General features: G+C 32.9%; 1 protein-coding gene across 1 annotated transcript; it reads right to left on the bottom strand.

Moving 5' to 3' along the window:
- Nucleotides 1–213: 213 nt before the first annotated feature.
- LOC128133944 (uncharacterized) lies at nucleotides 214–1,952 on the bottom strand. The gene is made up of 2 exons (XM_052771449.1): nucleotides 558–1,952; nucleotides 214–411 (listed from the first exon to the last, which is right to left on the bottom strand). The coding sequence occupies exons 1-2, from the start codon at nucleotides 1,446–1,448 to the stop codon at nucleotides 394–396; spliced, it is 909 nt and encodes a 302-aa protein (XP_052627409.1). The 5' UTR covers nucleotides 1,449–1,952; the 3' UTR covers nucleotides 214–393.
- Nucleotides 1,953–26,756: the final 24,804 nt, after the last annotated feature.

Below are 26,756 nucleotides of genomic sequence, written 5' to 3'. Positions count from 1 at the left end.
TCAGTCCTCAGTTTTAGTTTATCATTTTCATCCAGAAGGTTTTTAAGCATGTCCTTATGGTCTTTGGACTTTATGAAAGATTCGATTTTGTCTAGTCCATACATATACGTCGGATTAACATCCTTAGATGAAATAACACTTTCACAATTATACGCTTCAACATCAATTTTATCCTCCTTAAACTCAAGGAAGGGTAAAATCATGCGATGAACCTTTTGTCCTATTTCACAATCCAAATGAAGCTGAGTAATATTAGTGTAAAGACGTTTAGCAATCAAACATAAAACATTTCGCTGTTTTAAAAGCTTTAAATTGTCTCTTTGCAAATAAATGTTTTCATCTTTTGTTTTGATTAACTCCGACTCCTTCAGTTCGATCCACATCCGCCGTTCCTCACTCTTCGAAGACACCCTGCTTAATTGGTCAATTAGGTTAGAATTGGTGACTCGAGTTTGAGTTAAACTACTGTCTAGATGAGAGATTCTTGAATTAACATTTTTTAATTCTTTTTCGTATGAGCATTGTGGGACTTTGAATGAAACAAAAACGGATTGTACCTTCTTGATCAGTTCATCAAGCTCGTTGAACTGCACGCTGAGCGGTTTAGCTGTAAAGCACAAATTCTGTTGCTCCTTCGTGTCTTCATTCCCACCATCTGTGTTGTATCCCCTCATCTGAGATACGTCAGACACCATCAAGCATTTTCCCCCACTGCTCTCTTCTTTCGCCACATAAGCCTTTCCATGAGAAGACTTCCTTACTTCATCATCTTCGGAGTCGGATGACCAGACCTCCACACCTCCGAACTCATCATTCGCTACCGAACCCTGCACAATCAAAGCATTCATTAAAGGGTTAGTAGTAGATTTCTTCTTCCTAATCTCATCCAGCTTTTTCTGCAACAGAGCTTCTTCATCCTTTTCATCATCCTTTTCTGCCATTTTCTTGAGGACACAATCTTTTGCATAGTGATTCTTTCCTCCACAGTAATAGCAGCTCACTCCCGAATCTCCCTCAGCTTTCGGTTCCTTCTTCGATTCTTCAGCCTTCGGTTCATCTTTGACCTTTTCAGAACTATAACTCCCCTGCCAATTTTGGTTCTTGTTGGTGGGAAATCTCTTCTTGATGAACCTCTTGGGGTTTGTCACCATCATAGCATAGTCCTCAGAAGTGAGGTCATAGTCCTCCAAGTTAAGGTCTTCTTCTTCCATCACCGCTTTGCTTTTGGACAGGAGGGCCAACGAACCTAGGTTTGAGACCACATTCTTCTCATGTAACACGATCTTTTCCTGAGATTTCAGGATGCCCACCAGTTTCGCCAAAGAGTAGGATTTGAATTGCTCATGCGCTTTAACTGTGGACACAACAGCTCTCCACTCAGATCTGAGACCGTTCAAAAACGTAACCTTCTGCTCAATAAGCCTCCTTTCGATGTCGTGTTTAATCATCTTGCTAAGAAGATGATTGAAGCGATCGAACGTTTGAGTTACTGTTTCTTCGGCTCCCTGCTTGAATTCACCAAACTCGGACACGAGCAAGGTTTGAATGGAGTGTTCAAGATCTTCGTCCGTAGAGTACAATTCTCGCAGCCTGTCCCATATTTCTTTTGCGGTTGTGCATGAACTCACTAGCCTGAAAGTATCGGATTGAAGAGCGAATCTGATTAATCTCAATGCTTTGATATTGCATTGAAATTTATCTTTTTCGTCTTGGGCAAGATCTTTAACATCTTTCAAAAGATCATTATACTCCTTCTGCGTCTTAATAATCCTTGAGGTTGCTGAATGAGCGTAGGGTCAAGTTACTATTGCTTCCCAGATGAGGTATCCATTGTCCTCAGATCCTATCACATAGTCTTCAAAGTGATGCGCCCAGACTTCATAATCCTGGGTGTAAAGGATGAGAATCTTCGTTGTTGATCCAATGCTGTTCGAAATATTTATGGGATTGGATTGCGACTCGTCCATACTTGATCGAAAAACCTGTTCAAAGATCAGACTTGTAATATATCAAATTAGGGCAAAACAATAAATATCGAGTTACGTCAATTATGAGATGACGACTCAATAAATATCAGTAAATGCTTAATAACCCTAATCGAAACCTTTTTCACAGAAAAGAAGTGTATCAATTACACAGTCTCCTGCTCTGATACCAATTGATAAGTTAAAAACTAACTTGAAGATCGTTTAGATCTTTAAAACAGGTAAAATAATAAACGAGTAAACAGCAAGAACACAAGAGTGGATCAAAGATGTCGAATGATTAAATAACAATCCTCAGCAGAGCTCGATAAAGAACTTCTACTGTAGAGGATTTAGGGTTTACAAGAATGATGAAGAAATAATCTGTGATCTATCGTAATAGCTATCTATCGTTCCTATCAATCGTTTTCCTAATATGCATGCAAGCACATTAATTTATATTAAACTCTATCAGCTCTCGGTTGGACAGGCCCAAACCGGAGTAACAAAACTTGGACTAATAGTCGAGCCCAATGACGCAATACAAAATAAATCCGCTACCCAACACAAAATATAATAAAAATTTATCAAAAAATTTCTTAAAGAAATATATTTTCATTATATAACAAAACCTCGGGATGTCATGTTCCGATACAGACCAAAAGCATAAACAGTACATTATAAGCCTTACAACAGTTATTTATAACTACTTGTCTATAATTAAAAAGTCTCTCGTTGTCATCCAACTATGCTCTAGGTCCACTACATATAATATAAAAAGCTGAGTGGGTCAGGCTTGGGAGCCTGTTGAGCATATAAGGTTTTCAACCCACAAATAATAAATTTATTAATTTTCATCCACCAACAATAAATTTATTAATTTCATCAAACAACAATAGCCCTGATTACCCGTTCCCGTTATCCTCACTTTACGTCCCTAAACACCTTTCATAAGGGACCCGGTCTAAGGATTTTGATCGGGGTGACAACACTACTTTGGGGATTCCTCAGCAATTTATGTCAAATAAGGCAACCATGTGAGAGATTGAGTATACCATTGAACACTCAGTTCACAAACACATACAGGTTGCGAGTCTGCTTACGTTCCACTGGACTGTCTAGAAAGGTCCGTGGTCGTCATCTATACTCCACTAGATGACTGAAACAATAACAATATCGAGACCTCTCATCATTTTAACACACACCAACTATTTCATCTACCCATGTTTTACCCAATATATTTGTAGATAAAAATACATATATAGTTTAAAACTTGTATAAAATATTTAGTCAACACTTATCTCAAATAAACAAATAATATAATTACACATAGCACGTATTTTATAGAAAATATTTCATATCTATGTGTAAGAAGAAAGTGACTATACACTCACCTGAATACTTATTGGAGGCTAACAATTGACTTGGCTTCAAGCTTAGCACCCTTTCAAATTTATTATTTTGCCAAAATTTTATCCGATAAGTTATGTTATGTTGGTTTTCAAATATATGTGGGCAATGAAAGTTTAATGGAGATGCAAGTTATTTATACTGTGAATTGGAATGATAGTTCGTACGTCATCAAAGCTTTGTTATCATATGCTTTGACACACAACAACCCATTAATTGAAGTCATGCCATCATTTAGTAGTTAATGGACACATATCTTTTCGTATTGACACGATATCTGTTATTTCTCATCTTATCACCAAATTTAACTTAGGCTGCAAGTATTCCAAGATAAATTTTAATATATATTTTTAATTCATCTTAGTTTATATATATATATATATATATATATATATATATATATATATATATATATATATATATATATATATATATATATATATATATATATATATATATACACACGTTCCTTATTAAAACAAATGGCTAATCCAATTTCATGTATAATCACACAAAATGATTAGTTTAATTAAGACACTTATAAAATATATATATTTACATGTATGGATATATTAATAACCAATCTAATATATAAACAAATTAATATATCCGATATACATTTCTTAATTTCAAAACTATCAAAGCTATATTTGTATTAATATATATATATATATATATATATATATATATATATATATATATATATATATATATATATATATATATATATATATATATATATATGAACGTTTATTATTATTTTTTTATACATAATAATTAAATAAATTGTCAAAACCATAACTAGTAAATGTCCTATTAACGAATTTTGAATTAGTAAAATAGAGGAATCCAAGGTATAACAACATTAGTTTACGTCCTATCCAAATTTTATAATCGATAACTATAAAATATACCTGATACTTTATCGTTGAAAGACGGGTGTAAACAAAAATTACTGTTTCACATTTTATTTTGAAACACATATTATGTTTGAACAATTTTATTCATTTGTTTACAACAAGAGCTAAATTATTACAGACATAAATGTCTAGCGAGAAACGCGGGCGCTACAATATGACTATTTATTTGAAGAATACCAAAAGTTATGAATTTTGATGTATTTATTTTATTTTTTTCGATAAGAAATACGTGTAAATAATAATAAAAAAACAAAAAAATGAAGTGTTTTTTTAAGAAAAAAGTTAGATTTTTATATACCAATATGGATTTCTATAGAAAGAAAATAAAAAATTATGAATTTTAGTGTATTCAAGTTTTTTTTGTTAAAAAATAAATCTTAAAAAAAGGTGAGTGTTTTTGCTATAATACGGTGAATGTGTGTCTAACCTTTAAATGTGTAACCCTTTTTTTTTGGTCCTTGATCAATTGTTCTTTAACGATTATGATTTGTTTCTCGGTTTTAAGGTTTAAAAGTGTTTTTGTTAAACCCAAATATATATATATATATATATATATATATATATATATATATATATATATATATATATATATATATATATATATATATATATATATATATATATATATATATATATATATATATTAGTTTATAACCCGTGAAAACCACGGTAATAAAATTAATTAAACTTTTATAGTAATAACTCAAAATTATTAATTAATTATTTCAAATAAATTATTTGAAATAAATTATTTTAAATAAATTATTAATTAAGAGATATTTTTTAGTTCTATAAAATTATAATTGTTGTTAAATAAATACATTAAATTATATCACTTTATAATATACTTCCTTCATCTCAAAATTATAGTCCATCTTTCCTTTTTGATTTGTCCCAAAATAATAGTCCACTTCTAAAAATAAATAACATTTTTACCAAAATACCCATTTATTATTACTTAGTCAACTAAACATTTAATGAAACATTAAATGCAAAGTAAGGACAAAACTGTCATTTTATTATATAAAGTTAGTGGTAATTAATGTTTTTCTTAATCTGTGTGTTTTTTTTATCTGTGGACAATAATATTGGGACGGAGGGAGTATATATTGATTTTATTTTAATTTTTATTATAATGTTGTTAATTTAATGTAATTAGAGTGTGAAATTTAAATTTTGAAAATTGAAATGAATAATCAATCATTAATTTAATGTAGTTAGAGTGGAAAATTTTAAATTTTAAATTTGAAATGGAGAATTAATAGGTTGACATGTGACATATAATACTAATAAGAATTTCTAATATTGTAACACTTGTTAATAGGAGAATAAACTTATTCATTTATTAGAATAGAAATATATATATATATATATATATATATATATATATATATATATATATATATATATATATATATATATATATATATATAGACACACACACACACACGAGCTTATTTGAGAGAAAAAATGGTTAGCAACGAGAAAATAAATTCATGCTACATAGTTTTTCATTGTCGTTTAAATGTTATGGATATCGGGAGATGATATGAGAGATAATATATATGAATATGCAAGACTGTCACCTCTATTTTCCTTCTACCTCTACCAATGCCAACAATACTACCACTGCGCCACTAACCACTAATCATATATGAATAATTATTTGTGAATAGAGAATATATGAATACTTGTATATAAATAAATCATATATGGTTAATTATATGTGAATATACTTTATAATATTTATATATGAATATACATAATTTTATATCGTTCTATCGAGAATGTCATAAAAAACTTTATTTTTGGTTGCTCATTTTTTGAAAGTTCATTCATCCTTTTGATTACCTTGATACGTTTGGTGCATTATAATGCGATATACACTTTAAGATATAGCGACAGGTTGATTGAAGAATTTCAAAGCAATTATTCAAAATAAGAGTTTGATGCTTATAAAACATACTTTAGAATCATGAGCCTAAGAACTTGAATAATGCCATTGACTATTGTACATTCCTGGAGACTAGTAAGTTCTCCCTTCTTAAATTAGTATGTATCCGTGATCTTTGTGTTTTTGAATTTGATTCCTGGTTTATTCGTGATATTTTGTTTTACTTTTTCTTTTAAACAGACACAATTTGACTTTTGAGGTCAAATCTATAGATTCTCAACTTTGGAATTTCAAGCTTTACTGAATCTTTTTTTATATATTTGTTTATTTATTTTTTAAATTTGGAATTGCTTGTAATTAATAACTAAATATATTTCATATTTTCCTAGCAACTCCCTCAACTTGATTTAGGCAAATTCTAAGATAAGGTAACACCATATTCAACCGATGCTATTAGAAATTTCCAACAACTTCTCGTATGCAATTCGCGATCTAGAAGTAATTTATTTGGACAGTATGTTAATGCATTCCCTGAAGAAGAGATTCTAGTATCCAATTCATCAGCTTTACTTAGCAACAAAAATTTTAATTTATCAGAATGTGTACGTGTTAATGATCAATTTTTAATATCCAAAATTATTAAAATTTTAAAGCTTGATAACATAAAGTGATCTGGTTGTTGGATAATGCAACTATGTGGATCGAAATTAACATGAAAGGTTGTATGAGAGACCTTTGTCAACTTCTTATGGTAATGCAGAAGATGGTAATTCTTGCATCTTTTTACTTTAACGTCTTTTAAAAAGTGACAATATTTTGGGGGTTTTCAATACATAAATACATGGAGAAGTCAACTTATGTAAAAAAAGCCTAACTACTCCGACACCAACTCACACTAATTGAGATACACCCTAATTTTCTACTGATCTGGACAAAAACAATTATAATCTCATGGATTTTAGGTCATGGAGCAACAAGACTAGGGGATTCATGTTGGAGGATATACGAAAATAGGGTGACGGTGGAAATTCGGATTCCTTATTGATCGTGTATGTTCACTTTCTGAACTGATATTTGCACCTTATGTTTGGGTTATTGGAAATCCACATTTGGATAATCCAAAAGGACACTTGTAAATCTAGACACAAAAACACAAGCCAAATTGCCAGAAAATTCTGAGATTGTTTTGAAAAGAAGAGCTGAAGAAAAGGTTCTATATACGACTCAAAAGAGGAGTTGTATTTATACTTGACATATAAGGGTTAATCTTCTAAATTAGTTATGTAAATCTCGAAAATAAGGGTATAATCAATGGTTACGAAAATTGACAAGATTTGTCAATTTTATCGTCAATGGCTCTGCCCCTTAGACCCAGCTAGGGGCGCTGCCCTTAGGACCATGCAAGGGGGCGCGACCCCCTTGACCCCCGCATTTTGTCGTACCAACTTATAATTCAATCTTATATATGCATACACTCCGCATTCACCAAACAATTAATGTATAGTACAAACGATAAGTCCTTTAGCTCACATCTCAGTCCCAATTACACAAATGTTAGGTGGCACTAAAATTACCAACAATTCATACCTTGAACAAAAGCTTTAACATTAATATCTTAGAAAACAGAACATGGAATGGTTATATCATGATGACGACTGCATGATTTGAAGAATGGTAAAAAGAAAAAGTGATAAGGGGAAACAAGATAAAACTTGATTAGCCCTTTTCTGAACAAGAAATGTGTTGCGTAAAGTAATATGCATGTATCCCGTATAACTTAACCTCTGTATGTAATCATGGATGAAGAACTTGGCGACAAGTATATCAAGACCATGTGTCATGTTCACTAGACTTTAGCTTTATCAACATATTGAATTCCATTCATACAAAATTTCACCTTCACACAAAAATTAAGTTGATTCTATAAAGAAAAGCCATCAAAATACTCTAGATAAATGAATTGTTCATCTATACTATTAAATTTGATTACAAACAGGAAAAATAAAAAGCAAAATGATAAATAAAACCAAAGTCTAGGTTTCCTCGTGAAAAGCAACTCTTTTTAGGGAGTCTTTAGTTGGACTCCTCCCTCTTTGTCAACCAACGTTTGGATTCTTTTTCGTGAAAATTGGAAAAGTTTTTGGAAAACATTCTTGTAACACTCGAGAAATTTTCCCCACTTGTCCTTTCATTTGTAGGATCGATGCTTGGTGGGTTTTTAGTGTCGTGTAAGTTTTTGCAACAATCTTTCTCATTAAATCTTTAGTCTATCTATGCCTTTTAACGAATGCCTCCACAAACTTGGTCAAAATCTCTTCAAAATTTGACCTTTTTCCGACACCGGTTGTCCTAATGATAACTCTTTTCGATAAAATCCTTGTCTGTTTTGCCTGCATTTTCCTTTCATTTCCTTCTCCCTTACATTTATTACAAGGCTTCCAATTATCCTTTCGAGGATTCTAATTATATATCACTAGATGAAGAACATACTTGATCCTTTTTATTACCATCTTCATGTAATGGATAGTCCTCTGTTAGATGTTGTCCACAAAAATATCAAAACCAACATAAATAGAAGGCATGGTTTGATTCATTTTCTTGATTTCTTTATCTATAACATCCAACGTTGCATTCTAAGTAACAATGCTTTTAGAACTCTCCCTAGTTGATTTCTTATGAATAGACACATCTGTTGGAGAATTCCATTGATGAGATAGTTTGGCAATCTCTTCAATCAATGTGTATACATCATGTTGGGTTTTTATTCAAAAATCTGGTGTCACAACCGTAAAATTGACACTGGAAACTTTACAAATGTTGAAAAAAACTAAAACTATTTTACCCACCAAGGATCATTTTGCAAGAGTTATAAAGATTAAAACAACCATAGAAGGGAAAGCATAACAACCTTTGAAGACTTTGATCCTCATGGGAGGTTGGAAGTTGATGAAGTGTGGCATGAAACTCTAAAGCAAGAGTTCTCTACAAGTATCCACCAAGCAAGAGTAGAACCATCAAAACATGCTAGCATTCACTTGTAATTTGTTGTTCATAAGCCTTTGAAATATATACCAAATATATGTTCAAAGGTGAAGCGACAAAGGGATATTCTTAAACATCAAAATACAAGAGAATGGAGGAGAAGGGAGGCTTGCAACACTCAAAATTTGGCAGCCCTATGGAGAGCAAGGAGCTCTCAGTTTTGGCACTTCAAAGAAGAAGAAGAAGAATGCTTGCAAGAAATGTATCCAAAGTCCTTCCATGCTCTCTCTTATATAATGGACAAAAAGTGAAAAGAGACCATAAAGTAAAAGGAGAGACAACTTTGTCCCAAGCATGACAAAAGAATAGACAAGACATGCATGCCTTGTCTCCTCCCATTTTTCGAAAAAGGCATTTTCAGAAGAAGACAAAAGTTGTCTCATGGCTAGTTTATATATACATATATGTTATCTTTATAAAAATTTATATAAATTGTAACTAGTTTATTAAGATATAAATTGAATATATAAATATCTTATTTTATTTAAAACTACATTTTATATAAATTTAACTAGTTTATTAAGATATAAATATAACTTATAAATAATCATACTTTATGATATATTTCATAAGTTGTTATTTCTCCAATAAATATTATTTCCACAAATAATAAATTCCCAATTAGTAAAATATTATTTCCATGAAATAATAATTTTCCAATTAAAGTCAAGTGTTGATATATTTATTAATAATCAAATTATACTAATAAATAATGAACTGACGGTAACTTGCTATATGATGTGACCCTATAGGATCATATACTATTAGCAATATCATTCTATAATGACTCTTGGGCATACTAGATCTTTTAAACTCCCACTTGCACAAGACTCATCATAGATTGATATAGATAGTGGTGAACGTCTAGAAACATTTCACTGACCCCAATAACATATAACGAAGAATGCAATTCATCAACATCAAATTCCTAAAAGCTCTAAGCTTTAATTTGTAACACCCTGAGTTCAGAAGTGCAAGTTTAGGGTTCTTAGTGTAAATAAGGAAGGTCAACTTGGCGAGTCGATGGATAGACTCGGCGAGTCGAGTTGCGATTCTGGTCATGTGTTAAGCGACCAACTCGGCGAGTCGGAAGTGGACTCGACGAGTTGGTGCTGAAGGGAGAAAACCCTAATTCTGGGAGTTGTGCCCTATATAAAGCACATTATAACCCACCTTCAGCCTCTTGGCTATCCATTTGAGATCCAGAAACCCTCATCTCGTGTGTGACTCCATTGATGAAGAATTAGAGCTTGGAAGAGAAAATTGGTGTAAGAAGATTGGGGTTTTGGAGACCATTATCAAGGGGATTGGGTAGATCTGGAATCTACTTCTGTGTGGGCACATTTCAGGGGTAAGAAACCTCCTCCTTAAGCTATTACATTATTGATTCATGAATGGTGGTTCATTTGGGATTCATTAGCTTGTTTGGGAGCTATCTCGAGTTTGAGGCTTAGATCTGAAGTTGCTACTTCAGATCTAGGCTTGTGATGGCCCAAAAGGTCACAAAGTTCCTGTCTTAGAGTCATTGGTGAAGCCCTTTATCTTAAACCCTAGCCCTAGAAGTGTTTTGGGATTATATCTCCTTGCCTTCACGTAAAGTTTGCAACTTTATGTGAGGGTTAGGCTGTATAGGAATGGATCTATGGATTGGAGCCCCTGCATGGCTTGAAACGCCTATGTATGGAATGAGAACTGAAGAGACTCAGCGAGTCACATGGGTGTGCTCGACGAGTTGTATGAATATGTGCATGGACTTGGCGAGTTGGAAGAAAAACTCGGCGAGTCTGTTGAAGATTGCCTTGCACTCGACGAGTCTGTTCTTGGACTCGACGAGTTTGGTCGTGGAACCCTAACCTTTTCTGGTTAAGTTGTGAATCGGTGAGTCGAGGGATGACTCGGTGAGTTGAGCAGGAAGGGACTCAGAGCTTGTTGGCTCGACGAGTCTTGGGGCGACTCGACGAGTTGAGTCGTGGCATGGGAGTTTCTGAGCATAGGAACTCGACGAGTCAACGGGTTGACTCGGCGAGTAGGGTCAACCAGGAAGGTTGACTTTGACTGAGGACTTTGACTTTGACCAAGGGTTGACCAGTTTGACCTCCAAGGGTATTTTGGTAATTATTGGTGTTTATTTGTTTTGGTTATTTGGTAATGATAAGTGGTGGAGTTCGTGCTGGTGGTTGGAGCAGCATGGTCTTATTTCTTCAAGTCGGCAGTTGCAGGTGAGTTATCCTCACTATACTGACAGGGTCTACGACACCAAGGCCGGACCTTTATCGGATGGAAGTCTGGGTATTGTTTGTTATGTTATTGCTTTGCAATGTTTGCATCCTGGTAGTTAGGATGATGCTAGTGACCGGTTAGGTCGGTATCTTGGTTAGGATGATGCTATGCTAGTGACCGGTTAGGTCGGTATCCTGGTTAGGATGTTGCTATGTTATGTGATATGTCAGATCGATTTGATTAGTTGTGAGATGTTATATGATTATATGTTTATGTGCACATGGTTGTTGGACTGGGTTTGGGTTGAGGCGGGTCCTGCTTTGTGCTGTAGCCCAACATACCCAGGGCGGACCAGTTAGACCGAAGGCCCGATGAGCGGTCCGGATAGGCTGAAGGCCCAAAGAGGGCGGACCAGATGTGCCAAGGCTCGGAGAGTGGACCAGACAGACTGAAGGCCCGGTGCGGGCGGACCAGTCATATTGTAGTCTCAGAGAGTGGACCAGGTGGACTGAAGGCCTGGAGCGGGCGGACCAGTCATACTGTAGACTCGGAGAGAGAGTGGACCGGGTGGACTGAAGGCCTAGTGCAGGCGGACCAGTCACACTGTAGACTCGATATGCATGGCTGTTCTATTTATGATATGATATGTGTATGGTATTGTGGTTGGTATTTTGAGGGTAACTCACTAAGCTTTCGGGCTTACAGTTTCAGTGTATTGTTTCAGGTACTTCAGGTGACCGTGGCAAGGCGAAGGCGTGATCGTATCGCTCCTCAGTTTTATGTTGATGTCCTGGGATACTCTGATAATAAATGAGTTGAAAACCTTTTTGTAATAAGTTAATGAATATGGATTGTTTTTGAAAGGTTTAAATTGGTTGTAAATTTTTGGATGTCACATAATTGATGTATTAAGGTAAGTTTATCAATTATCCCTTTGTTATAGACATGCTGTTGAACACGAGCCTTGGATCCCAATCGTTCTTATTTGTAATTCAACTTTGGGTGACGCGTGTTAGATGTCTAACTCTCAACACATAAGAAGAACAAATCCCATCTTGACTACATAAGCCTCTTGTTTAGTTCACACCATACCCGAATATGACTTTATAACTACCCGATCAAGAAACAATATTTGGTCATATCAAAACACAACACTCCCTACACTTAAGTCCCACTATGTATCTCAGGTGTTAAGGATACAAAGATAGTACCTTTAATCAAGTATCACTCATAACTGCGATCTATGAGATGATCTTGATGTGGGCCCGTTCAGTACTAGTTCCCTGAAAAGTGCCTATGAAACTTGGTTACAACCACTTTCCTACTTTCATCTAGTGAGAGTTCACCAATCCATTTCATATTAGTCTTACTTCATAATTGCTCCCACAATCATGACCGACTATAAGCCTTTAGAATAATAAGATTATTCTTGGATTAAACATGTTAATATAGAACACAACAAGTTTTAATGTAATGATCATATCACAATATATCAAAACATTATTTAATAGTTGTTACAATGTTCCAATATCCAAATACTAAATTCAAATCAAAATCCCATTACTAGAATAATAAAAGTCTTATGGATGAAGTGTGACCATTCAAACTTAGCTTAAAAGGAAGACTTTATTAATGGGTTCGACTAAATTTAATTTGTGTGAATTCTGTGAATACAATTATGTCCATATTTGACATTACTCTAAGTATAGTTAAATATTTTGGAGAATATAATCGGTGCTATTATGTGACATAGAGTTTCTTAGCTTGATTAAGTACACTCTATTACTCACAAAAGATTTCTAGGTTATCTCTGAATGGAAGGATTCAACCTAGTTAATGATCTAGTTCATCCAATTATATTTGATTTCAACTTCTGAAAAGTCTATTCTTATTTAGTAGACTGTGCTATTTTTTTTGCTTGGATCTCATTCCAACTAAACTTACTCTTTATTCCATAATGAAGTCATAATCCAATTATAACTCATAATTATCTATATTTATTTAGAAATCAAAATCATATGTAGCTCTTTGCATTAAGATTTTATTCTAAACTAATTATCTCATATACATTCTCTTAGCTCTTCTTAAGTACTTTTAGAATGTTCTCACTGTCATCCAGTGACTTAACCATGTATTCAATTTTATATCTCATGATATGACATAAATGATGGATTCATTTTCCAAGCAAATATAATATAAATCATTTTATCTAGCTCAAACCTATATGCTAAATCCATTTGAGACAAACTCAAAAATGATGTCATGTGACAATGTCAAGAATCTTCCAAAAGAATTTTGTATCTTAACCTCTTTCAAGATATTGTCATTTCATTCATAATTTTTTTAAAAACCTTTAACATTCATCTATATCTATCTCTTATAGATTTTACATTCCAAGAATGTATCTTGTCATTCCTAAGTATTTCATTTTAGAAATACTTTCCGAGTCAAGGAGTAAAACACCTTTCATAGTCGGAATGTCATTTCAAATGATTAAGTATGTATTTTTCATACAAGATTAGGAATATCACTATCCTCCCACTAGTTCTTAGTAGACACACACACACACACACGTTCTTTTCATTTTTATATAAAAGCATACCTTGTATCTTTATATTAAAAATGACTATTCCAACCTTGAGATGTTTGCTTTATATCCACAAGTGGATCTTAAGCCTTACACATTTGGTTAGGATAACATGAATTAAGAAAACCTCCAGGCTAAGCTATATAGATATCTTGTAGTAGATGTATATTAAGAAAAACGGTCTTTCTTGAAATCTATTTGTAATATTTCATATTAATAATTTGAAGTTATAGTAAATAATATCCTTGTTGATCTAATCATAGCTACTTGTGAAAAGGTTTGATCATAGTCAATGTCATGAGTATGATAAGGACCATAGTCAATGACATGAGTATGAGAAAATCCTTATATAACAAGTATTACTAAATCTGTGTATATATCCATGTATATATTGTTTCTAGAAGAATCTCTTACTCCTTATAGCCTTGCTATAGAGAGGAAGATTAATCAAGCCCATACTTGATTATCAAACATGGATTACATCTTAGTGTTCATGACTCTAAGTCATTTGTCAGATTCAAGATCTGATATAACATTTTGGTAGTTGATGGTTTAACTAGAAACCATCAAGAGCTCATCAATGAGAGATTCCACATTTCTCAAGTCATAGATGATTTCTACCATTATTGTGAACAATTTGTGTTTATGAATAGCTACTATTCATGTTCAACAATTCCTTGTTGAAACTAGTGCCAATAATTGTTACATTCGGCTATGGTTATTGAGCTGCTTCAAGTTCCACGTGCCTCCCACTTGCTTTGTCATTAGAAGCTTGCTTTCTGCTAACTCAACTGTCAGAGGAATAAATGAACTTATTCTTGTTGGGTTTGTACATAATGATCTAAATGCCCTTTTAGAATAGTCTACAATTATGTAATTAGTTGGTGTTTGTATTCTAGATACAATTAATAGTGATTGAAGTATAATCCCCAAAAGGTTAAAAGGAGGAAATTTCTTCCGATTAGAAAGTAAACCATATCAAGTAAAGTTTAATTCACCCTTTATCATCCTGAAGGCCTTAGATGGTACTATTGGGTTGTATCTTGTGCTTAATCATAAACATTCATTAGAAAGGAAGTCATACACCAAAGTGTATAGTTCCTTAATAATTATTTTCTCTACACTTTAGTGAAAATATTATTAGGAATCTTTTATATATAAATAAGATTCACATATGTCAAATAAACTACATTATTTGCCTTCAAATATCCCTTTCTTGAAATTGGAATATGTGGATTTCATTTATGCAATTAAGATAACAATGTCATGGATAAGTTTGATTTAAAACAAGTTTAAATCAAAAGTGCTTGCCTATAGAACTTAATTTTATTTATAAAATGCTGATATTTACTTTATAATTCTATTAAGAGATATAGTCTCAGAAATTGAAGTTAATAATTTCAGAATATGAGTATTATCGTTATGAAAAACGATCTAGTAAATAATTAAACATTTAAACAAATAACCGAGACATGAATATTTAGACATGCTAAATTTAAAACATACATTGTTCCAAAACAAATATTGTTTTATATTACAAGAAATTTATGTTCTAAGCATAAACTAAACTTTGAGAGTGTAGTTTCAACTTGCTTGTGCTCAGCTAGTTACTCTTCTGTAAATATTTGCAATCAAGTTACAAATATTATGTTAACATTCAAGTACCAAGTACTTGAGTGTTACATGAAAAGTATGAGTTCTATCTAGTAGATACCTGAAGTACTAGTCTCTTCCAAACTTTCTTTCTAGATAAGAGGAGCAGTTCCTCTACCAGTGTCCAATTTCTTCATAAAAGAAACAAGATCCATCTATGTGGGCCTTATTGGATTTCTTGGGCTTAAAGGTGTTTATTCCATAAAACATGGGTCTTTTAGATCATACAAGCTGACTCTTTTAGCCTTGCATTATTTCAATGTTTAAACTAACTTTAAATAAAATATCACTGTATTTATTGGAATATTGCTTGACCTGTTATATCATCAGATATAAGTTTAAATTATCCAAGACTTCCTAGAAGTCATGAATAACTATTCCTAGCTTGATGTTGTAAACATCTTTAGCATCAGAGTGATGCCTTTAGTAGGTAGCATATTTAGGTCTATTACTCAAAGTAATTTGTTTAGGATTAGGACCTTTAAGTGTATACGATTTCACATCTCACGAGATTGTCTCTTAAGACATGAACCTATTCATTGAAGTTGTATCTATTGAATATTATTGTTTCATTAAGTCATTTAAAGAGAAATGACATTTCATGGTTATGAGAGTGGATTATATATCTACAATTTTTTTTAATAAAATTCATTTAGTATTTTCAATATTTAATCCTTAATAATTACTATCCCTTTTAGTTTCTAAAAACATTAATTATCAAAGTCTAGGATCCAAGTTGCAAAACAAATAAATTCTTAGATATCCTTTATCTCATTCATCCGAATTCAACCCGGTAGATATCGATTATCAATTATATCTTACCATATAATTCCTAGATTATGGGATCTTTAATAACAAATTTAAGTAGACATGTTTGATCATCTCTATGCCTCAGAACTCTCTTGCTTAGGTATCCTTTATCGCAAAAGATTTTTGATCAAATCGTGCAATTTGAAAAACTTGTGTAATTGGCCTATAACTTGGTTATAGAAATCGCGAAACACCCCGACCATCAAAAGATAACACCAAGAGGTTAGGTATCCTTTATCCCACTAGTGTATACAAGCGACGTGCGAGTGTTCTTTAAAAAGGATTGCACAAATTTGATGTTTGTAAGGGGTCTTTGATGTTTTTATAATTCTAGTTTAAAAAACATGTTATATAATGGTTATTGCATGCATTCAATAAACCACGGTATACTTTAAAAACTTATTTCATGTTAAAATCACATTTTTAACAATGTTCTATATATAAAACCCGTTTTGGGATGATTGACGCGATCAAAGTTTTAAATTAATAACTAGTATTAAGTTATATTGTTGAGCGCTTTCGAACATTTGGAAAAGAGTAAATTACACGAATGATCCCTATGGTTTAGGGTAATTTGCATGTTTGGTCCCTAACTTATTTTTTTAACTCGGAAGGTCCCTATTGTTTGTTTTTGTTATGCGCTTGGTCCCTACTGTTTGTTTTGGTTACACGTTTGGTCCCCATCTTAACTAAAAAGAGTATTGTTTAAATAGGAAAAAATGATGGGGTATGTAAGGTAAGGTGAAGGTGTGGGATTGGGGGTTGTGTTTATTTAAATAAATTAAAAAATAAGGGAAAAATAATGTTTTTAGGTAATACAGAGACCAAACATATAACAAAAACAAACTGTAGGGACCTTCCGAGTTAAAAAAATAAGTTAGGGACCAAACGCGTAAATTACCCTATACCATAGGGACCATTCGTGTAATTTACTCTTTGGAAAACTTTTAATAGAACTTCCTTTTATAAAATAAGGTTTGAAGTTTGATAAGTTTCCAAATCTCTATTTTAAACTTATAGAATTTTAATCCCAAATTTTACCGGTTACTAGCTTAACGATAAAGCTAGTTTTATTTTAAAATTATTTTTAGCATCTTATGTTAAAATGTAATTTTCATTAAAACCAAACTTCTTGTGATGTTTATTTATGTTCAAATATTATTTTGCATTTGAAAAACTAATTTATCAAGCATAACATAATAATAATAATATAAACTTAAAACAACACAAATATGCATAACAACTGTTATGTACGTAAACCAAACCTTTAACTAGTAATAATTTTGTGAGCCATCACAAAATTATTAAGTCCATTCCTAAAGGGACCTTTATTTTGTAAAGTCTTCATGTTCTCCCACTTGCTTCAACACCTTGTAGCCAGTTTACAAAAATAATTTTATAAAGTTTGAGAAATTTTTATAAAATCAACTTTATAAATTTTTGATCTTTAAAATGGCCACCATCTTCATTCTTGCTATATTTTTATAAAAACAAACTATTTATAAAACTAATCTATTACTTACAAAAATTAACAAAAGAAAACTATCTATTTAATTATTACATACCATATGAATAAATAAATAGTTATAACCATTTTAAATAAATCAATACATGCAACAACACAAAGGTCCATGGCAAGTTTATGCATATCATACATACATACATACATACACACACACATATATATATATATATACACACACACACACTCAAAATTATATAATAAACAACTCTTCGTTTTTCTAAGACAACTTTTATGACCAAAAAGATGCATGTAAACTTTTGGTCAAAAAATAACAATTATAAACATTTTAAAGTTGTCATAGAAAATATGTGTGAATTTTTCTTGCAAAGAAAAAAACCATCAATGTTTTCCAAAAACAAAGATTTCATCAACTAAAGAAATAATCTAACTAATCTTGAAAAAATGGCTCCGATACCAATTGTTGGGTTTTTATTCAAAAATCCAGTTTCACAACCGGTAAAATTGACAACGGAAGCTTTAAAAATGTTGAATAAAACTAAAACTATTTTACCCAATAAGGATCATTTTGCAAGAGTTAGAAAGATTAAAACAACCATAGAAGGAAAGTATAAAAACCTTTGAAAACTTTGATTCTCATGGGAGGTTGGAAGTTGATGAAGTGTGGCATGAAACTGTAAAGCAAGAGTTTTCTACAAGTATCCACCAAGCAAGAGTAGAACCATCAAAACATGCTAATATTCACTTGTGATTTGTTGTTCATATGCCTTTGAAATATATATACCAAATATATGTTCAAAGGTGAAGCAACAAAGGGACATTCTTAAATATCAAAATACAAGAGAAGGCAGGAGAAGGAAGGCTTGCAAAACTTGAAATTTGGCAGCCCCATAGAGAGCAAGGAGCTCTTGGTAAGAAGAATGCTTGCAAGAAGTGTATCCAAGACCCTTCAAAGCTCTCTCTTATATAACGGCCAAAAAGTGAAAGGAGACCATAAACTAAAAGGAGAGACAACTTTGTCCCAAACATGACAAAAGAATAGACAAGGCATGCATGCCTTGTCTCCTCCCATTTTTCGAAAAAGGCATGTCCAAAAAAGACAAAAGTTGTGTCATGGCTAGTTTATATATACATATATGTTATCTTTATAAAAATCAATCATTTTTATAAAGAATTCCCAATATATATATATATATATATATATATATATATATATATATATAGTCATATATAAATATCTTATTATATATAAAACTACCTTTTATATAAATTGTAACTAGTTTATTAAGATATAAATATGAATATATAAATATCTTATTTTATATAAAACTACCTTTTATATAAATTGAACTAGTTTATTAAGATAGAAATATAATTTATAAATAATCATACTTTATGAAATATTTCATAAGTTGTTATTTCTCCAATAAATATTATTTCCACATATAATAAGTTACCAACTAGTAAAATATTATTTCTATGAAATAATAATTTTCCAATTAAATACAAGTGCTGATATATTTATTAATAATCAAATTATACTAATAAATAATCAATTGACGGTAATTTGCTATATGGTGTGACCCTATAGGATCATATATTATTAGCAATTTTATTTATAATGACTCTTGGATATACTAGATCTTTCACATGAACCATATTCTTTTTGGTAATTAGTCCTTGAGAGTTGACCATCTGACGAATGCAAACATCCAAACCATTGTAAAAAGTTTAAACAACTTGGTGCACATTCAAATCATGTGGATGAGTATTTGGTAACATATCCTTGTATCAGTCCCATGTGTCGTATAAGGTCTCATCTTACAATCGTTGGGAATTTTTAATCTTGATCTTCATATTTTCAATCTTTGACGGTGGGTTGAAAGTCTTAATAAGGTTTTCTTTTAATATTGCCCATATAGTGATACATCCAATTGTCTTAGATTTTACCAATGTCTTGTAGCTCCTTGCAGCGTTATTAGAAACACTCACACCATCACAACATCTTTAGTAACCCTCGGTATGTTAAAGAAATCAATAATTTCCGTAATGTTTTTCTACATGTTGGTGCATAGCTTCATTGTCTTTTCTAGTGAGGATTGTTTCTTTAAGGAGGTGTGAGAATTGCCCTTTTAACTTGAAATTAGTTGCGGATAGTATGCATGGCGGACTAGTCCAGGTGTTGCTCCATCTTTAATACTACTTGAGTACTCTTCTAATGATACATTTGAAAGATCCTATGTCACCCCTTCTTCTTTTCTAATAGTTTCCTCTTCACTATCAGATTATCTTTCAGTTTCTTTTTTGCTGTTTTCCTTCCTCAACTTGTGGATTCACGTTTTGGATCTTTGAATGATGGAGTTAAATCATCATATGAGTTTCTGGTCATGCACAATATGTAATTATAAAATTAACGAATAGTTAAATAAAACAAAATTTAATAAGAAAAACTTTTCTTACTGTGTCAAAAAAAAAACGCATCACATATTATGAGAAAACATGTTGCGTATTGAGATTAATCAGAAAAAAATAAAGATGAAAAATTGAACTTTCTTTGAGAAATCTTGTAGAAAGAATTTATTAACTAACAACCAAATACCTAAATTAAATAGAACCATTAAATAGAACCATTCACCGGTAATAGCAAAAAAATTTGATGTGTGATTTATAACCAGTTTTATATTTATAAAAGTTATACGAGAAATGCAGTGCTACACGCCTACGACAACTGTACTTAATCGTGTAATAGCATATCAATAGTAAGACCGGGTTGCCAAAGGTAAGGGGAACGGATATGATTTAATTTAGATTATCAATTAATAATTAAATTGAAACAATAATTGATTGGGAATTTTGATTAACTAAGAGCAATGACTGAAACAAAGTATCGAAAAACTTATTTGGAAACAATAATGAAAAGGTACTCCTACTTAGATTTGATTCCCCTATTGGTTCTAATTAATTTAATGAAGTGTAATGGTTATTTTTTCTAATTCAACGATCATTAATATGATTATGCCTCATTTTAAGATTCTAGCCCTAATGGTTCTAGGTATAATCACAATAACCATGTAGTTAAATACCCTTATTCCCAATATCTTGTTTGTATTATGGTAGATTCAGTCTTCAGTGATATCATTGGTAATGAAAATTAAGTATTGACACATAATGATCAGGAATGCATTTCAAACACTTCAAAATTATTAACTTTAGTTACCTAACCCTAGGATTTGGTTAATCACTAGCAACTTTAATGTTCATAAAATAGAAATGATTCAAGTTAATCATAATTAGAATCTCATCTAACTACTAAAAACTAAACGATACATAGTAAAGATGCAAACTTTAATAAGAATGGATCTTCGATTGAAGTAACATAATAAAGTAAATAACTAAGATAACAAAATCATAAAACCAAACCAATCATTCTCGGGTTCATCATCTAAGTGAAAGTATAATTTTTTAGCCTATATTCAGAAAAGTAAAACACATCATCTATGTGAAACTATAAGTTTTTAGCCCATATTCAGAAAAGTAAAACACGAAAAAATCATCAAAATAATCCGAGACATAATGGAAAAAGAAAACCAACTGATTTCCAAAGGTATTAATCTTCGAATCCTTCAAATCATTTGCTCCAAATTTCATCCCTAGGCTTCAAATCGCCCAAAAAGGGTTTCTGGTCACTCCAAACGGTTGCCTTTATATCACCCCTTTAATTAAGAATATATATATATATATATATATATATATATATATATATATATATATATATATATATATATGTAACCTTAATTTTGCCAGCTTAAATGTGTCGTGTATAACATGATAGCGCGTCGTGTAAATGCGACTTGCATCTATTTCGCAAGTAATCTAGCACCACGCGTCACGTTTACGCCTAGGAACACGTTACACATAATCTTTACTCTCGGACTTGATTTTTCTTCAACAATTCCAGTCCAATAATCCATCAATAAACACCTCTTTAGGCAACAACGTGTATAATTCAAAAAAGATCAATTTAAAACTTTATAAGTACCTTTTATCTTAGTTTGCATCATAACTCATCATAAAAATAGTCAATATCACACAAAATAAATGTGTAAAATAGTCAATATTAGTGGCATATCCACAAATGATCATATTCTTCTAGAAGGGAAACTGCTACAAATCATACATCGTTTGTCAATGTGACCTACGTCCATGGGGAGGAAGGAGTATTATTATTCAAGAGTTATCAAACAGAGATTACAAGTACAATTCAATATAGATTTAGCATACTAGTTAGAATTCAAGACACAAAAGGTGACTAGCTGGAATCCTTATTTATAAACTATGGATCAGATCTAGTACCCTAATGGGTCAAGCCCATCAGTCCATGAAAGGTGCCAACCAATCATATGTTTCCATCCATATGATTCTAGAACCTTCATCTTTGGGAGATGTGCATGGCCACCATCCATGCACATGAGACACCATTCCGTACTAGAAATGTTGGATTAAGGTGTATAAGCTCATAACTAAATTGGTATATTCTTGTAATTGGAAGTAAAGTCCCTTTGAGGTTGCCCTCATAACTAGAACTTTATTACAATGACATTTTTAGAGAGAGGGTGATTTATTAGATTATTATACGATTATTAAACTAATCGGAAATGATGAGGAAATGATTTGTTAATATATTGTATGAATGATATATTAATTGGAAATAGATAGTTGATTTGTTAATTTATTATGTGATTAATAAATTAATATGAGACAAATTGTTAGAAAAATTGATTTGTTAATGTATATGATTAATGAATTAATATGACATCAATTAAATTGGTTAATTATTAATCAGAACTGGAGTTAATTAAGGTGCAAAGGGTGAATTTTAATTGTTCATAGTTGAGCAATGAAAGACAATTGTTGAGAGAAAAACTTTTGATAAACACTTGAACAAACGTTAGTACAAGATAATAAGTTGCGGAATAAGTTAATCTCAAGGATCAAGATAGCTCAAAAATAAGTTAGAAATGTTAGATTGTTAATTGCGGAAATGTAAAGGAAATATAAATGACAACAAGTTATATCAAGTAGACATCAAAACTGATTCATAACAAGGTTTGCAGTCAAACACAAGATAGTAAACGCAAACAGTTTAAGATGAAGAGGATCTTAGTTTATCTAAAGATAACAGATATAATGATCATTCTATTTCGATGAAAGTTCAAAAAGATCGTGAAGAAGTGTGTTTTACATGAAGTTGGATACTCTATTTATAGAGTCCCAAAAAGTTACATCTGAAATAAACAATTAATATCCTACTGACTTAATTGACCATGCAAGGTTCACTTGATAAAGCTAAGCTAACATGCTAAGTCAGTTACGTAACTAGAAAGTCTTTATCATTCTTCTCTTCGGTAGTGGTTTCGGTTCATTGTGGTTGACAAAACATCTTCTACTGCGGTAGACAAAATTCAATTGAAGTAGCATCTCTAATTGCGGTAGACAAACAAGACTGCAGATCATTAAGTTAAAGAAGGTCACCTTTTGTATCAACAATTTCCCCCAAAGTGACCTCTTTAGCTTTCTTCTTCACTTGTTGAGTTTTAGGAATTTGATAATGATCCACCAGAACTTCCTTACTTCACACAACCATTGGGTTCTTCTTGTTATCAAAAACTTGACTTCATCTGTTATATTCTTGGATCTTTGAACCGAAGCCAAGTGGTATCCAGTTGCTTCTTGGTCAATCGATGCATTGCGGTTATAGGTATGAAGTACTTGAGATCATTGTTGGCTTTCTTGTATACAACTCCTAACTCCGGATAATTTGTTGCTCCGAGTGACATGTCTTGAAAACCTTTAGTAAAGTTTGGTGTAGGCTCGAAGTCTAGAAAATTAAACTTCTTGGCCAGGAGAGGGTGAATTTTGGCATCAATTTTCCCAAAACCGCATACTAATGCCTTAAGAAATTCACAAGCTTTTTTACATGCAATCTTCTTCTTCGGGTGTCTTTAGCTTTGATTTGAAAATTCCTTGCAATAAAAAAAATCTCTTCCAGGTTCATGCAGACGAAATTAGCCTACGTTCTGATGTAGTCATCTCCTCTCCTGGTGAGGGTATACTGAACAAAGTCAGTCTTCATGAACTTCCTCACTTTATAATTCTTAAACCCTTATGGTCTGTCATTGGACCAAATCTTTTCAAATTCAATACCATGCTTGGCATGTATCAGATTTAAGCGTTCAAATTCAAGGGGGAGTTGTTGATCATCTGGAAGGCTGAGATCAAATGGCCCAAAAACATGGAAAAATTTGGAGTTTGGAGAGATTGGTATGTCCCAATATCCATCAGATGGAGGTTCAACATAAGTTAGGATTGGCCTATAATCATCATCTAGAAGCCTGCGGGAAGGGTTTACCCAAGAGTTGATTAAAGAGTCATCCATGGTTGTATCAAATCCATGTGCTATCCATATTTGTTCAGCAAACTTCACGGCCCTCCAGTCGTGTTTTCTTTGAAGAGTGGTCGGGGAGTCACTGGAATGGTTCGAAGACATTGTGGGCTTCAAATTTCGGAAATGCAGAGGAGTCTGTTGTGGAGACTGATGAGGCTCTTGTTGCAATGGAGTTTGTTGTGGAGATTGTTGCGGTGGAGAATGTGGAGTTGGTGGTTTGTCTTGTTTTTTGGAAGGAGTAGGTTGGATTCTTGGAGGAGTTTGATTATGTGAAGGAGTCTTTGAATGTGATTGACCTTGTTCATGATGGAAATGCGAAGGAGTCTGTTCTGGAGATTGATGGTGATCCTTAGAGTTAGTTCTGGAGACATTATGGGCTCCAAAATTCTATTGGATATCTGCGGATGGGTTTCCGATTATTTGACTCGGGGGTTGATCCTTCATCCAAATATGAAGACGAGGTTGTTGGTGATCTACGGCTGTGGTTGAGGGAATATCTTCAATATCAGGTATCCAACAGTTTGTTGTGGGGATTGATGGTGATCCTTAGAGTCTGTTGTGGAGATTGTTGTGGAAATACGCAGGTATCGGAAGACATTGTGGGCTCCAAAATTTTGAAATGTAGAGGTGTCTGTTATGGAGATTGATGAGGATCATGTTACGGTGGAGTTTGTTGTGGAGATGGTTGCGGTGGAGAACGTGGAGTTGGTGGTTTTTGTTGTTCTTTGGAAGGAGTAGATTGGATTCTTGGAGGATTTTGATGAATTTAAGGAGTCTTTGAATGTGAATGACCTTGTTCATAATGGAAATGCGGAAGAGTTTCACTTCCCCCTTTTGAGGACGTAACAATCTGTTGCTCCTCAAACCACTGCTTGAGACCATTAATTTTTGAAAAAGACTCATTGAATTGTGACTTCATCTGTTCACAAATGAAGATTGTTGGGGATATATTTTTTGAAGAGAAGTTGGTAGATTTCCTTGGTAAGCCGCAGGATTTCATTAGTACTTGAGTTTGCGGTTACGGATTGCCGTAAACCATTGATGGTAGATTGAAGAACCGCAAGACTGGATTCGTAAGAATTATGAGTTTCTTCAACCAGCTTGTTGGAGTGAATGGCTTGTTTTTCAAGAGATACTTTGAACTCATCCTTCAATGCAGTTATCTCCTTGATGAGCTTTTCCGTAGATGAGAGGAACTCTCTGTGATCAATAGTTCGGTGATTATCTAAACCACAGATTTCCATTTCAATCTTGAAACTAAATCTTTGATCAAGCATCCTTTCCATGGTATCGAGAGTTTCCACACGTTCCACTAGAGATTGCGGTGTAGAAATTTCGGTGTTCTGTTGTTCTTTAGTCATGACTACGGCCAAGATTTGATCGAATTTGGCCTGGAGACTGAGAAATTCCTTTCATGATACTGCAATCTTCTTCTTTTTCTTTGCTTTTTGTTTGGAAGTGGAATGTTGAGATCCACTAGACTCTTCATCATCAAAGACCATAAGAAATTCTTTTGAGTTGGGAGGTTGTTGAACATCGTCTAGATCAACTTTGTCAAAACCAAACATCGAGGTTGAGCTAATTTCAATTGTAGTTCCATCATCATTTGAATCGTGTAATTATTCATTTTTGTGGGGCTTTGAAGGAACAACACCACCTTCCATGACTTGGGCTTGTTGTACGGTTGCTTCCATCTGGGACATCCATTGCTGAATCTTTATGATGTCATGAACTATTTTGGCATTGCTGAACGTGTCTGCCCAATATTTTGCCACGGATTGAATGGCTTCATCCTTTTGATGTTGTTGTTGTACCTGTTGTGCCCTCGTTGCTTTCACTACTCTTTGAAATGCTTCAAACTTCCTGTGTTTGGACTCGGTACATGGACGGTATCGAGTCCAAGAATCATCAGCATTGTGTCCTTGAAATCCTTGTCGTGCCGAGGTGTCCCTCGGGTTCGTGGTTCCTTGCACAATTGTGCTCCCCACGCCTAGACCACTTGTAAGTAATGTTGATGGAATAGTATTTCCAGAGCTTCCTCGGTCTCCTTAACCTAACGTCAAGTCTGGCCTCTGCTCTATTCTGGATAGGGATGAAGAAGTGCCCTACGGTGCAACAGGTGTTCGTAGTGTTTGTGTGACACGAAGTAATATGGAGTTTAACTCCTCAGGATCAAAAAAGTGCAAGTGTGATGCCCTGGAGACCTTAGGGCAAATCGAACCAATATGATCCACTTGAGATCCAATTGGGGGTGTTTCTGCATGATGAGATGAAACATATACACTTATTGTATCTGAGCGGTGAGATGGGGTGTGAGTGGGTGAGTCT

This window comes from Lactuca sativa, chromosome 4, assembly GCF_002870075.4.
Source record: "Lactuca sativa cultivar Salinas chromosome 4, Lsat_Salinas_v11, whole genome shotgun sequence".
NCBI lineage: Eukaryota > Viridiplantae > Streptophyta > Magnoliopsida > Asterales > Asteraceae > Lactuca > Lactuca sativa.
Note: the sequence above shows the minus strand (reverse complement) of the source record. Positions and strands in the feature narration are given on the sequence as shown.